At 39.4% G+C, this 15,333-nt stretch overlaps 1 protein-coding gene across 1 annotated transcript in view; it reads right to left on the bottom strand.

The window, feature by feature from the left end:
- Positions 1 to 14,658, bottom strand: part of smarca2 (SWI/SNF related, matrix associated, actin dependent regulator of chromatin, subfamily a, member 2) — a 49,841-nt gene extending 35,183 nt beyond the window's left edge. Inside the window, exons 1-15 of the mRNA XM_044331491.1 lie at positions 14,536 to 14,658; positions 12,672 to 12,935; positions 12,146 to 12,275; positions 11,445 to 11,930; positions 10,592 to 10,675; positions 8,831 to 9,083; positions 6,707 to 6,833; positions 6,188 to 6,361; positions 5,726 to 5,899; positions 4,796 to 4,966; positions 4,048 to 4,098; positions 2,001 to 2,131; positions 1,809 to 1,866; positions 1,420 to 1,517; positions 769 to 916 (exon numbers count right to left, since the gene is read on the bottom strand). Coding sequence (XP_044187426.1) covers positions 769 to 916; positions 1,420 to 1,517; positions 1,809 to 1,866; positions 2,001 to 2,131; positions 4,048 to 4,098; positions 4,796 to 4,966; positions 5,726 to 5,899; positions 6,188 to 6,361; positions 6,707 to 6,833; positions 8,831 to 9,083; positions 10,592 to 10,675; positions 11,445 to 11,930; positions 12,146 to 12,275; positions 12,672 to 12,905 — 2,319 coding nt within the window. The 5' untranslated portion in view covers positions 12,906 to 12,935; positions 14,536 to 14,658. The remainder of the gene's footprint in view (positions 1 to 768; positions 917 to 1,419; positions 1,518 to 1,808; positions 1,867 to 2,000; positions 2,132 to 4,047; positions 4,099 to 4,795; positions 4,967 to 5,725; positions 5,900 to 6,187; positions 6,362 to 6,706; positions 6,834 to 8,830; positions 9,084 to 10,591; positions 10,676 to 11,444; positions 11,931 to 12,145; positions 12,276 to 12,671; positions 12,936 to 14,535) is intronic.
- Positions 14,659 to 15,333: the final 675 nt, after the last annotated feature.

Below are 15,333 nucleotides of genomic sequence, written 5' to 3'. Positions count from 1 at the left end.
TTGACATTGTGGTACTAGAAGCATGGCACTATACTGGAAAACGGCAGACAAGTTTTCCAAGATGACTGGAACAACTTACCTGGAAAGTACCTTGAAACACTGTGCGCGAGTGTGCTGAGGAGAACCGGCGCTGTTTTAAAGGGTTTTAAAGGGTTTTAAAGTCACACCGACCATTGATTTAATTTAGGTTTTTTCTGTTCGCTAAACTTTGCAAGAAGTTAACTGATACATAAAAACTATTCATGCCATTACTTTGAAAGCATCCTCACTTTACTTTTAGTACCCAAAACATCTGCACAGTACTGTAAAGTGTATTTTACATTACAGCAAACTGTTTCATGAATTTAAAACTGGATTTTCATTCATCTCAGTACACTTTGAAGAACAGTTTGCAGAGTTTAAACTAGCTTGAAATGAGTAATCCATTACGGCTCTGTTTTATTCAATTAGTGTCGAATGCAGCTGCTGTTTTAAAATCCAGATTTGAGAGAAGGCTCCATTTTTTGAGTTTGTGAGCCATGTTTTTGGCAAGGTATTAAGTGAAAATGAAAATGTGAATCTGTTTGAATCTTGCGTTAAAAAGATTGTCTGGCAGAGACGTAATAAACATTCACTTTGAAACTCAACCCAAACATTTACTGGATATAAAATAATACATAGTCTAGAATAACAACAATCCAAGCTCAAAACTGAAGTCTACAAACTAACAGGAATGCAGGTATGTGTGTGTGTGTGTGTGTGTGTGTGTGTGTGTGTGTGTGTGTGTACCTGGTAATGTTTGAGTGTGCCGTTGATCAGCAGCGAGGACTGTTTTTCCACCCTCTCAATGACAGCGTGGGCGACGCCGTAGTACGACTGGGAGCTGGTTTGTCCCGTAGCGACGCTGTACTCGTCGTCCACATCCTGCTTGGCGGACCTGAATGTGTGTGTGTGTGTGTGTGATATAAGAAAAAGAGAGAGAACATTTGAAACCTCCTGAACCCAGACTGAACCACGCCGCTCTTTTTGAATTGATTTCAATCATCGGTTTCGAGGCTTAGCCTGCGCTAGCGCCGTGAGCTCAGCCGGAGCGCGGCTCTTATCTCCTCCGGCAGGGGCCCTTCTGGAAAAAACTCTAGATTCAGCACAAAGATTGACGGCGCTTTATTTATTTTATTCTATCTTTAATCTGAGCCTCTAGAGTTTTTGACAGATTTACTACTTTGTGAGGCTCTGGCTGGCAAAATCCAAAAGTGTTTAATGAGAAATAGCTTTTTAAATAATTCCACTTCCTAAAAAATATACACTGACAAGGAAACACTAAACTTCTAATATGTCAAAAATTGGCTTTTTAAAGTCAGGATTTCTAACTAGAGGATAAAATACTGCACTCTGCCAAGTAAATCTGAGATATTTGGATAGCAGGAAGTGATACAGTACTCGATGATGTGCTTGGCCGCCGTCACAAACACTTCATCTCCGTTGGGATCGATTATCTTCTTCTCCTCTGTTTCTGCCTTGGCCAACTCCTCTTCCTCCTTATAAGGTAAAGTTGATACGGCATGAGTGAGAGCGTACTTGACATGATCATAACAGAACACAGAGAGATCATAGAAGCTGCTCTGATGGGGATAATACAAAAAATAATCATAAACAGCATTTACTGAAGCGCATACAGCTACAGCCCCCTGGTGGATTTTGACGTGCGTATTTAGTGTGTGGACACTAAATCCCCTTTAGTAATATCTGCATGATGTGAAAAATTGCAGGAGAAGGCTTATTAAAATCTCCCCCCACTCTGAGAGTTCCTTAATGAGAAAGTCACTGACCTCCTCCTCGAACTCCGAGCCGCTCTCCTCGCTGTCTGACCTCGGAGCAACTTCGTAACTGGTTTTCAAAAAAGGATGAGGAAGAAAAAATGAAGGAAATACGAAGCACAGTTACAATATGTATTGTTTGTATGCATCCTGCGGAATCAATTCAACACTTTATAATCAAATGACAACACAATAACGTCTCACCCGGGGTTCATCTCTAGCCAGGCCTCGAGCTGGCTGGATTTGGGAGCATCAGTTCCCTGCAGAACTTTCCCGGTCTCCGTCTGAATCACTTTGACCGGCAGCTCGCTCATCTGGCTGCTCTCATCCATCGGCTACAGGACGAACAAATCACAAAGTGTGTGAATGAATACAAGTGAAGATAATTGAAGATAATTCAAAAGTCAAAATTCAAAACTTTAGTTAGAAGGAGTCCTCTTTTGGTTATACCTATTTCTTTAATTTAAGCGACACCCATTGACTCATTGCCTCACTACCAATCCGTGCGATAAGTAACTTCATTTTAACATAACACATCTGGTTTTATGCTGCTTCTGTTACCTCTTCACAAACTGGGTTATAAAACTTCACAAATCTAGACTGTCTGCAATAAATACACACACACACATGTAGAAACAAAGCTGATGGTGGGAAGTTGATAATGAAAACTCAAATTATCTGGACAATGGAAAATATTCCTGTGTGTATTCCGATTGGGATGAACCTGAATTTAAGTTCTGTCCTTGCTTCACTGATTCATTCATTTAAATGCTACTAAAAAAAAATAAAGAGGGGATAATAAATCCCAGTTCTAAGCCCTTTATCACCCCTCTCATTAGAATCCCAACATTCGGGACTACCGCAGCCCTCATTACAGATAAACCAGCGGGACGTTAATGAGCGTTTCTTCCAAAATTGGCCATCAAGGGTTGTATTTTCTGACAGGAGACGAACGCGAATAAAAGCAGCGGGAAGCTGTGAAGGAGAACGGACGCTTCAGATTTCCATTTGTTTTTTGCTGCTGCTTTATTTACAAGAGGTTCAATTTGCTTTGGTTGTGCCGTCACCTCGGATTCAGTCTGGCTCTGAGAGGATAATTACTATTTGTGTGATCTGATGTTGAGATTACTTTTTTTTCCCCCATTTGTGCCGGAGTGCATTTGAGGACTGAGGTAAAAGCAGGAGAGCGGTATCGTCAAGTTAAATATAAAAACACACCCAAAAACCGTCTGTAAACTAGGTAGAAATTTAAAATGGAATCAGCCTTTAGACATACATTTCATACAACAAAGGTAAAATTACCAAAAGGGGGGAAAAACAGTCAATCATTCTGGAGAAAGACTGTTGATATTTGAACTAAACATCTGAACAAATACACCCCTATATCCCTTCATGCTCTGTCAGACACTCAACCTCCCGAATTTACTCAGGCACATCGCCAAGGCAACGACCAAAAGAGAAACATGGTAGAAACCAAGAGTGATGACTCAGCTTTAGAATCACTTCTGTTCCTCTCATACATTATCACGAGTTCAAAAAATATTTCGTCATTCGGTGTTTTGTTTGTTTTTATCCTCGCCGCGACCGTTCACCTGATACTCTGTTGAAGACTTGGAGCTGTTCACGCTGCTACTTTTTATATGATTTAAACAGCTGCCTGTTCAGATTACGCTTCGCTAAACGCGGCAGAAACGGACTCGGAGTGTAAAAATACGCGAGGAGTCTCCGTGAGACTGTCTGAGATTCAGTGTGAATTGGTATATTTAATGAAATGGTATGTGTTCTGTGAGAAAACACTGTGAACGCCGTGAAATTATTTTAAACTGTTTCATTTGTTTATTCGTTTCCACATTGTTTTAAGTGATTTTAAACAATAAGAGCTTGATTTAAACAGAAATACACGTCTGCTGCCTGTCTCATTATTCCAACAAATCCATATAACAGCCCAACATTATATGTCAGCGATTCAAATAGGCCGTAATTCAAATCTTGCATCATATGCAGCTGTCTTTTATTGATTATTAAACGCTCGAAAATATGTTCTCATGACTCTGTTGCGTTTGACTATGCTCATGTGGTCAAAGTCATCGCTGAAACTCATGCCAATTGATTTTCTGATTGCCAGATGAAAAAAAAAAAGGAACAGTAAACAGTTGAATCTTCGTATTGAACAGCCAAATCCGATTCGACTGACGTGATTCTGAGTCGGGTAACGGCCCTGTACGGTACATGTGAGCATCCGATGACTTACTTCTCCGTCAGGTCCGATTGCACTGGTGCCTTCGCCGTCTCCATCCACCTTCTAGACATCAAAGACATAAACACATGAAGCTGATTACAAATGTTTTTATTTTATATCACAGCAGAGTATGTACAAAATATAGGTATTTTGGTCCATTCCTTCCTTTAAGGGCAAGGTCATATAAGCACAGGGGGTCACAGAGAGTTTAAGACACTTTTAACGTTTAAAATCACAAGGTGCTAATGTGACAATAACCACATTGTCATTCTGGAAGACTCTTGAAATGAACAAATAAGTGAGATTAAGGTGATTATAAAGAATAATTCAAGTTAAACTTGATTAAACTCTCATCGTAAGGAGGGTTGATATTCACCCCACACCACGGCAGGACCTTACGCACCAACCGCATTATCATGTATCTTCATTTTATTTTGAAAATCTTTAGTAATTTGCTGCTTTGGCCGAATAAAAATGATACTGTATGTTTGGGAGACATTTCTGAAGGTGTTCTATGTCTTCTGTTAGAAAAATGGTCTCGGGCCATGGCGGGGTTAAAGAAGCCAAAAAGTATTCACAGACAGACTAACACGTTGGTGGTTTTGGTCTTTTCATGATTAATGAAAATTCCTTTTTTCCCCAACTGAATAGGAAAAATACCCATGAGCACCAATATAAAGTAAAAAAAACCTTCAGAAACCAGTTGAATACAGATTTGACATTCACTAGTATAAAGCAACATCCTGTGAATATGACCTACCTTCTTTTTCTTCTTCCTCCTCTTCTTCTCCTTCGCAGCTTGGGCGGCTTTGTGTTCGTACACCAGGGTGGTGAGGTTAGCCACGTACTCATCCGTCTGCTGCAGCAGGTACGCCAGACGCTTGTCTTTCTTTTGGTCGATGAGTTTTCGGTAGCCTTCCTCATCTTCTGCCTGGGTAGGGAATGGTGACAAAAGAGTGAAATGTTGAAAAAAAAAAAAAGGACCAAAACCTCTTGAGGTATACTGATGAAAATCCCCCAAAACATTATCTACAGCTTGATAACGCTGCAGCTTTGGTGTGATTTGGCTTGCATCAGTCAGATAGTATTGGAAATTTGTGACAAATCCATAATTCACAGCTCGATATTATTATTAACTGGACTGCACCAGCCGATAAATAGTATTGGTGTTTGAACTACTCCCCTTACAGTTTAGAAGTGATGTTTGATCATGTTACCAAACACCTAATATTGACCCCGACCACTTGTAGACAGTGAGGTGCACTGATTTTGTATTTCAAAATAAAAGAAGAGCACAGATACCAAAATAATCTCTGGTTCAGGTATTGGATTTGGGACTGATAACTGTAATCGCTGCATCCTTCTTAAGATATATTGTTCCTGCATAGCATTTAAATAAGAATAAATTGTTAATTAGGTAGCAGGTGGCATAAGCAGTGAGTTTGCACTTTGTTTGATGTGTCTTACACTGACACATACACTACCAAGAGTATATCTCTATATGGTCGATTTAGCTGGAGACAAAATGTGATAATAATCGCTAAATAAATCAAATACAAATTAAAGTATCGAATGTTCAAATTGTTTTTGTCAATGAGAGTTTTCTTTGACACTGTTTCAACAAGCAGAGATAACCATTAAACACACCAGGTGCTCTCAGGATGGTGTATTTTGACTTTCTGCTCCTTACCATAAGCCTCCTCATCCTCTCCTTCTCGATTCTCTCGGTCTCTTTCTTCTGTTCGCGCTCTGTGTTGGTGTGCCAGGTGGCGACGGCTCTGGTGAGCTTCTGGATTTTGCCGGATACCGAACGGTGGTACTCCTTGAAGTCTTTAGCGTGCTGAAGGATACTGTTCAGATATTCCTGAAAAAACAAACATTATAAAAGTCAGTTCTGTCATCCACTTTAGACAGATCCATTTCAGCATGCAGGGACTGTTTGATGCAACTGTGTTGTGTTTTTGAAGTTTTCTGTCATTGTTGAATTTTATTTTAACTGTTGTCTCATCGTAACTTTTTCAGTTTTCAGCTTGTAGAACACACGTGGAAGAAAGTAATGAATGTTTCTTTAAACATCAGCACAAAATAACAGTAATTCACTCCCCTTTCATAGTAATGCAACTTTTTCACTAGAAGCGTGAGTGTCAATCACCTGATGTTTCTGTCTGCGCTTCTTCTCCTGCTCGAGCTTCTGCTGCTTCTCCAGCTTCTCGGTCATGCGCGCTTCCCTCAGCGTCTGACGCTTGCTGCGTCTATAAGCCTTGGAGTTCAGGGCGGTCTCCAAGGTCGTGTCCCGCCTCATACACGCCACCACGTCCTGCCTCAGCTGGAGATATGCACAGATTACGTATTAAATTCAATCTGATGTGTATATTTACATACAAAATATACATACTTGGGCTAAACAGTGTTTTTACAGTGTACTTAACTCTAAATTCTAGATAGTAAACCTCACTGGAAATTATATGTAAAACTGCGGCTGATAAAAATCATTACATTTTTACATGACCAGAAACATCACAGTAAAGAACGACTTGGAAGTTATTTTCTAAAAAAAAAAAAGCTGAACCCAATTTTAATCACTCCTCAATAATTACAACACTCTAACACTGTAAACAGCTTCCCATTCACACAGTGACATTAAACATGAAACAGAGCGACTACTGCGTACCTGCCGCTGGAAGTTGAGTAGACGCAACGCTTTGAGCTCTACTGTTGCTTTAGTCCTCAGATCAGGAGGCAGGGACCCCGGGAGACTCTCCAGCTCTTGAATTCGATGCGCGATCCGAGCCTGCAGCCTGAGGAGCATTATGAGGGTAATAAGTAAAAAAAAAATAAAATTTCAAATGCCCTGGAACGTATAATAAATGCACAAATGGAATAGAAGTGTAATTGTCGGACTACACTCTGGATGGTAGGACTGCTTCATCCCTCCGAGACAACGTGAGTAGTTTAACGTATGCATGCACGCTGTCATACACAATGACCTTTAAAAAGGGATGAAAGTTGTCCTGATTTAAACTAATTAAGCCAAACTTTTTGACTACAAAGTGATAATGATTAGACCTTTCATGTCCTTCCATCAGTACTGAATAAATGCTGACAAAGTTAAAGCACAGCTTCCTTACTTCTACAAGTGTTAAGAAAATTATTATGGCTGCGACTAGTGATTTTTTTTCACTATTTCTTATTTTTCCATTCAATGTTAAGTTGATAAAATGTCAAGAAATTGTAAAAAACTAGAGCCCAAGATGATGTCTAAAATTAGAAAAGAAATAAAGTTCTGTTGTCCGGTTAACAGTCTTAAACCCAAAGATATTAAATTAAATTAAAAACAGAAAATATGCAAATCCTCATGTTTAAGAAGCTGAAACCAGAAAAGCATTTTAGCTTAATTATTTACTCATGTAACTGAAAAGAATTGTTGGTGATTCATTTTGTGTCAATTGAGCAACTGATTAATTGACTTTTTTTTTCAGCATTAGAAAATATACAAAAATAGCACAATTTAGAGAGATAGCCTTTAAAAAAATGAAATTACAAAATCAGTGGCACTATGGAGGTAGTTACCAGTATCATTATCAAGATCTGCAGGATGGATTCTGAATTAAAATACATCTGCTTTAAAATATGCTTTTTACCAATGTACTCTTTTTATTGTTCACCCAACCATACTGAGTTACTCTTGAAAGAGTTTATTACATTTTTAGCAAAGTCATACTTATCCTTGTGCTGTTTGATACACAGATGATCAGTTTATAAAAGACTCTGCTCCACTGTGCCTGGTGTTACCTGTCTGACCTTCCAGACAACGGCAGTTTATGGAGGACTGTGAGTTGGACTCAAGTATTCTGAGGACTGATCGTCACAGGCCGACGAGGGTCTTTACACAAATATAAAATCACATCAGTCTTGGTCCACTAATGTGCTTCTGCAGGCTGAGATCTATGGTGATTATGCAATTGTCAGAGTGTATCAGATGTTTATTAATCAGTTATTACAATGTAGCATTGCAAATATAATGTTTTTAAAAATAGTTTTGTAGTTACTGTATGTCAGGATGGCCTAATTGTACAGACAAAGTGGAGAGAGGTTAGCTCTCTCTGGTCTCTGAGCTTTTCCTGACCAATGCAGCTCGTCAAGGGTGATCTGAGAAGACCATCCAACGAGATACTTGATGTTGTGTGAGGAAAAACAAGCCTTAAGGCCACTGCAAGATTAAGGCCTGTGTACCTTCCTCATATTGCCATCGGCCATCTGTAAACTGATACAGCCTGTGGGTTAATATCACAGGGGGTAGCAGTGAGCTGTGGTAATGTATGCACAGCAGCTTTACTGGGGATTTTCACAATATGAAGTTTACAAGTAAGACTTTTAAATTAGGTTGCTTTTCATTTCATTCTGGTAACGTGCTGGTTATCTTTCATGTCAGTGTCCCATCTGAAAATGACTCATGAATCATTTTTCTAAACAACAATCTGACTAGATACGACCTCTTAACATTTCTGTACCACTTCCTTCACAGCTCAAGTCTTAATTAGATCCATCTCTCAGTGGTCCTGCACCCCTGGCAGGTGGGTGTCTGTCTATGCACCCTAAAATCTCAACATAATAATTAGGAGAACATGTGCTGTGAAATATGAATGAGTCTTTGTTGTATCTCCTGGATTGAATTGTCTTTATATTTTCACTTGTTCCTGAGCTCCAAAAAAAATGAATGAATGATAAAATGTGATTTAAAGTAGCAAAGACCAGACAGGAATTGTTCATAAGTTGTGAGACCAGTATTAAATACCTGTACTCTCTCTCTTGCAAGATCCCCACTGGGTCCAAGCCCTGGGGCTTCTGGATCGGCGTGATGCGGTTCTGCTTCTGCTGCATCTGGGGCATGGGGGACACCTGCTGACCTGGAGGCTGAGGGGTCACTGAACTGCCTGGCATGGGCCCAGCAGGCACGGCAGAGGCCTGAGGAGGTGCGGGGGACGGGCGTCCGCTGGCGGCTGGGGTGAGGTGCTTCTGAGCTCCAGCTTGGTTTTCACCACCCTGTCCTGAAGAGTAAAAACAAAAGATCAAAGTCAAAGTCACAGAAATAATCATCAGAGATCGTTTTTGTTATTGATAAGCTATGTGTAACTAGCTGCAACAGTTAGCTGATCAGCCCTAATACTTAGTAATTAACATTTTTAGCCAATAAACAACACCCTCTATCACAGGGATGACACATAGAGAGATAAACTCACAGCAGTATATACTGAATAAAGTTCATTCCAACTAGTTTCAGCATTTTTTTTTCACTTTAACAGATGGATTTGCAACACATCACATCCCTCTACATAACATTAGGGGCCTATCCCTTGCCAGGTCTGGCTCCATGAGGGCCCGTCTGGTCTCTCTGGTCTCAGCTGTAGACCCAGACATCTCTGCATCGCTCTAAATCTGATCCCTCAGCTGGCACCAGTTTGCTATCAGACCCTCCCAAGAGCTACTGCTGTTTTGACTACCTAATTTTTGGGGGATTTATTCAGTTTTAAATTGACCTCAGTGTGACTTGAGATTTTTTATTTTTAGGTTCTTTTACTTAGCTGACTATTATCTCTAATAATAGTATGCTGGACAAAAAGAACCTTTTGAAATTCTAATAATAGAGAGTGATGAACTCAGGAGATTCATATGAATTAATATGAATTATTAAAGACAGATGATCCATTTGTAAGGTACGATATTTTCCAAAGATAAGCAGACAAGGAACAAGAGGAAAAGCTCTATTTTTGCTGCTAGAATATGTGCGTCAACACTGTAGTAGGAAACATAGAGTTACAGACAGCTGGGACTGGTTCTCAATGAAAGAAATCCTTTAGAGGTGGATCAACCCTTTAATTTTAATGATAGCTATGATCCTTCCATTAGAGACATAAGGTCTAATATTTGTAAAAAAAAATATTTATAGAAAAAACAACAACTACTACTACTACTTTTAGTGCCATAAAGAGAAAAAGACCTGGAAAGAAGTGTTTTAATGACAAGAACTGGAAACTCTTCACACTGATAGACTTCGATGTCTCATCCGACTGAGTATTTATTCCACTATTGCATCAACATTTATTAATCACAAATTTCCATAAGCTATTGTGGTTGCTGTAACTGTATTGTGTCTTATAATAGTATTTGGTTTGGTCAATGAAAGAACATTATTGTCTAGATGAAGTTGTTTAAATAATCAGCAACGTATGCACTTTTTTTTTTTCTGAGTCAATTTTCTTCTTTTCAGCAGAAATAACGCAGCACCTTCAAAGCCAGTGTAGTTATCCTGTATTTTCTGTCAACCTTGGATTTCAACATCATTCCAAATTATAATATGAAGCTGTAATTTCAAAGATAAACTGATGCAAGCTTAGACATCAAACAGCTGGGCATAGCATAGCCTTATCAACCACAAACCTTTCACTTTCACACCTTAGAATATGATGTGTGGTATGAAAATGTGTATTATAAGTCAAAACAGTTCATCTTACAGATCCATTCGCCATCATATACTGCAAACTTATAGAGTACTTACCATCAGGCCAAGGCTTGTGACCTTGCATAGCTGGGGTGGGGCAGGGACTTGACTGGGGTCCACCCATAGGTGCCATTGGCAGGCCTTTCAACAAAATAAGACTTCATTTTAATAATCCTGTGTCTCTCTATATGCACCAAACTATAGTTCATTTCTAAGGCAAAATTCTACAATTGTGAACTAAATAGATGGTGTGAGCCTGTGCCCAGATGGTTGCTACGGTTTCAATAAAGTGTCTTAATTTTCTTGTTTGTCTGTTTTTGTAGAATATGTTTTTTTTTTTTAAAGTGATGCTGTTGATAACTTACAATCAGTACAGATATCTAATAACTTTCTCTTTGACAATTTTCATGCAAAAAATTACAATAGTTCAGTATTTACCAGATAACATATTTTTGTCAGGGTGGTAAAACTTTAAAATCATACGGCACAAAAATCAGTACAATAATAACAGCAAAATAAACTAAAAGTGAGAATTAAAACGATTCCAGATAATTTGCTTCCTAACACTGTAATACTGATCACTTACACAGTGTTAAATTTGTAGTCATACAATTTACAATTACAATTTGATCATGTAGATAGGGTCTCATTGGCTGATCTCACATTTCTTATCACTAGAGGTTATCGAGCAGATCGAGGTCACGTACATCACATTGAAGTGTCAAAGTTTTATCAGGTTTGTTGCATCGTATCAGGAAGTCACAAAAAATACAATCCTGATTATAGTTTATGATATAACTGTGAGCTTAAGAGACCCAGCACTGTGACCAAAAATATAGATTTATTTACTCATAATAAAGTAAGCCACAAGTTAACCAGCTTGCAGCATTGTAAAACAGTCTGTTCTTACCTGGAGGCCTGTTGTAAGGACTAGCACTAGGTGCCTGCTGTTGCTGCTGCTGCTGCTGCTGCTGCTGTTGTTGCTGCTGCTGCTGCTGCTGTTGTTGTTGTTGTTGTTGTTGTTGTTGCTGCTGCTGTTGTTGTTGTTGTTGCTGCTGCTGTTGTTGTTGTTGCATTGTGGGTAGGCTCCTCTTGCCCTGAACAGCCAGCTGGAGGTTTTCAGGTAGGGGTTGCCCGCGGCCAAGGATCTTGTAAGCCAGGATTTGAGCTCTGAGCTGCTGCAGCTGGACTGGACTGAAAGCAGAGGGTCCCCGCCCCTGCTGACCCATGCTGGACATGTTGGGCATGGCTCCTTGGGAATCCATGGGCATCATAGTGCCTGCCTGGGAAGGAGGCATGTGGGGCGGTGTGGGTCCCCCGCCTCCTCCGCCTCCTGACATGGGGCTAGAGGCGTGCTCATGAACACCCATGGGGGATGGATGGGGGGACATGTAACCTGCAGCAGACAGGAGAGTGTTTTGGTAATTACACACAGCCAAAAAGATTACTCTTTAAGTACTTGTGAAGTGTTTGATGTTACTATGCAAAGAATGCTTAATGTAGTAGCCTTACTATAAGCTGAAAAAAGTAAAGCAAACATAATTATTTTTGCCTTTTAGGTATATCTACAGCTTTTAATTTAAATAAAGGGATAAGATAATCAACATATACCTTGACTGTGCTGGTCCATAGGACTCTGAGGAGGCCCCATGCCACTGTGGAGCGATCTCATCCCCACACCTTTCATGTGACCAAAGTGCATTGCGTCTGCCATGGTCTTGTCATTCATCCCCTCCATGGGCTGAAAACAGAAAAAAAAAAAAATCAAGATTAACCGTCATTCTTTGTCCCAACACATTACCCCATCCAAACTGTATTTTTAAAGCAACTAAGCAAACAATCTGTCCATCAAAACAAATTCTTTCTGTATTTCAGTGACACATGAACATTATCAACATTGTTCATATTGCTACTTGTAGATTCCAAGACATTTTTATTTATATCAATATATCAATTTGATTTGTTTTTAATTTATTTATACATTTTGTTCTCAACAGATGACAAATGGCAATGACAGGAATCCCACTTAAACTGAGGAGTCACAAGTAAGCCTGTAATAAAAAGCTACCACATCACTGTTCTCGTGCAGCAGTGACACCAACAGACGCTGACAGCAGCAGACCCACTGTGCTTTTACCTTGTGCATAGAATACATGCCATCCTGAGAGTACTCGCTTTGTGCCTGGCCCTGCATGCCATGAGGTGCATTAGGTGTTCCAGGCCCAGGACTGGGTCCCATCATACTGTGAACAGAGCCTGGTGAGGGGTCCGGTCCAGGGCTGGGGCCCAGGATGGGACCTGGGGACAAGCCTGCCCCCGGGGAAGGGCCGGGATGGGACATACCACCTGATGTGTCTGAAGGGGTGGACATCTACTGAACTGCTGGGAAGATCCCAGACAGCTTCAGAAAAAAAGACAAGATTTTAATGCTATGAAAAAAAATACTAAAACACCACAAACAACAGGTTTCAATATGAACAGTAGGTTGAATCAGAATCAAAAGATGATACAAAAATGTACTCTTTATTGCAGGGCTCTTTTATTGGACTATATTGTATGAGTTTTCCTCTTTTTATTGTACATCAGTGTACATTTTGAGCACCATGAATATCATTTGTGTAACAAATGAAGCAGCTTGTAAAATTTCTATTTTTTTCCTATTATTTATTTGTTGGATTCCTTGTAAACAAAAACTCTTTTATCATTAAAATATAATATGTTTTCACACAAAAAAATCAGTGTATTTTTTTCAATTATAGAGTGACAAGACTGTATAAATTGTAGACAGCATTTCATTTAGCATCTGCATAGGATCTGACACATCCTATTCAGAAAATATAATAACTGTTAAGGTACTTTTGCCTCATTATGAGCCAAGTAGAGCCCTGAACAACAACAACATATTTCCTGAACCATGCCAACTGCAAGACATAGCCTAAGAGCTGTTTTGAGCATGTGGACTGCAAACCTCAATATAAACAAATGCCTGTCTTGTGTTGTCATTGTGTACACCAGACAATGAGCTCTCACAGGACATCTTTCCATCGTTTTACTCATCAGTCTGCACAGTTGCTTTAGGAAATAAGTCTATAAAAGGCAGCATATTTGGAACTTTTCTTTTGACAACTACAAAATGCAAATGTTCCTGTGCTATTGTTCAAAGTTAGATGTGTCTTTCTTTTGTAGCTTTTAACATAATCTGTAATGCAATTAAATATTTTGTGGTACACTTAGTAAAACTTGGAAATTGTCATTACTTTCAACTGTCAAACCTCAGAACCAGTGGTGGAAGAAGTATTCAGATCCTTTACTTAAGTAAGAGTGTCGATACAGCAATGTAAAAATGAAAAATCTTACGTTAATCACTCATCTCTATCACTCTATAATAACCTAATGCTGTCAGTACAGTAAGTACGACCCTTTTTAATGCTGTCAATTCATTTCCAGTAAAGGTAGCGTATGAAAAAAAGCATAATCACAAGATTTAAACTGATGTCTACATAAATCAGACTATTACCATCAATATACTAAATGAATACAGTAAATATATATAACTAGACTAGTCTGTCGACTCCGGTACTGTTACAGTAACGTTAACTTGGCTGGTTAACTGTCACTCTTTGAGGCGAACTCTGATTGGATCATGGCTTCCCCAAAAAACGGGTGGCCATCACGGATACGGAGACAAAATCAAAGTTTAGATGAAAGTCAAGCTGCTGACATGACCTTGGCGACATTTTAAGAAACCAAAAACAAACTTTAGTGTTCAATTTAGAAGCATGCAGCCCCACAGACAAATTAGGTCATTTTCAGGCTGTCCGCTTCGCTCGCTCGTCTGGGGGAACTCAGCTAACGGCTGGCTAATGTCAGCTAGCATAGCAACTAGCCTGAGCTAACGAACTGTGTCCATGATCCGTGTCAGAAAGTTTTGACAGTTAGCAGTACGCTGTGTAGTTACGTGTTAATAATAATCAAATGTAAAGCACCGTGAGTCAATTTACCTTCCGGCTGAACTGAAACTGCACACAAACAGGTGAAAATAATATAATGTTTCTCCAAAATATGACTGCTGTGCACAAGTTCACTCCCCCTTGGTGTTGTTTTGCTGACATGTTAAAGTTTTGCTTGTGTCGCCATTACTGATTTGTCAATGTCACAGGAAGTCCCGCCTTCCTCCGCAGTGATTGGCTGGATCAACACGTCAGTCATTTTTGCTCCCTTCTTGGGCGTGTATGTGCTCTTCTGCAACCATTGCTGTAACTACTTTGTGGTTGAGTGGCCATGATTGCAAACAACATAATGATACTCACTGTAAAAGTTTATAACAAAGCAGGTCGACATCTAAATGTCGTTTGGAGATCTTGTGGGTGGACCCAAGTACAATCAGGTTCATAAAAACCAGAACAAAAGAGGAAAGTGAATTTCATCAGCTATGTGTCAACCCCCTTCCTGTCTTTCATCAAATTTAAGAGTGGGCTACACTTCACTTCACTGCAACTGAGTTTTACATTGTAGCTGCTTGATAACTAAGTACATTTACTCTAGTATGGTAGTACTATTTTGAGATATGTGAATGCTTATGTTCTATTATGAGGAAAATATAGTTTTTTCTATAATATTAAATAATAACTAGAAAATGCAGTTTCTGAAGAAATTGCAGGGTGAAAGCTGGTTGTTGAAAGGCTGACCCTAAACTGGACTGCTAGCTTTAATTTGGATGAAGATGCTGCTGAAGGAGTATAAATGAGTAGGAAAAGTAGGAAAGGTCTAATTAGAATGGATGGAGTTAAAAGTTGAAT

This window comes from Thunnus albacares, chromosome 2, assembly GCF_914725855.1.
Source record: "Thunnus albacares chromosome 2, fThuAlb1.1, whole genome shotgun sequence".
Classification (NCBI taxonomy): domain Eukaryota; kingdom Metazoa; phylum Chordata; class Actinopteri; order Scombriformes; family Scombridae; genus Thunnus; species Thunnus albacares.
The sequence above is the reverse complement of the archived record's forward strand: the minus strand, read 5'-3'. Positions and strand labels throughout refer to the sequence as shown.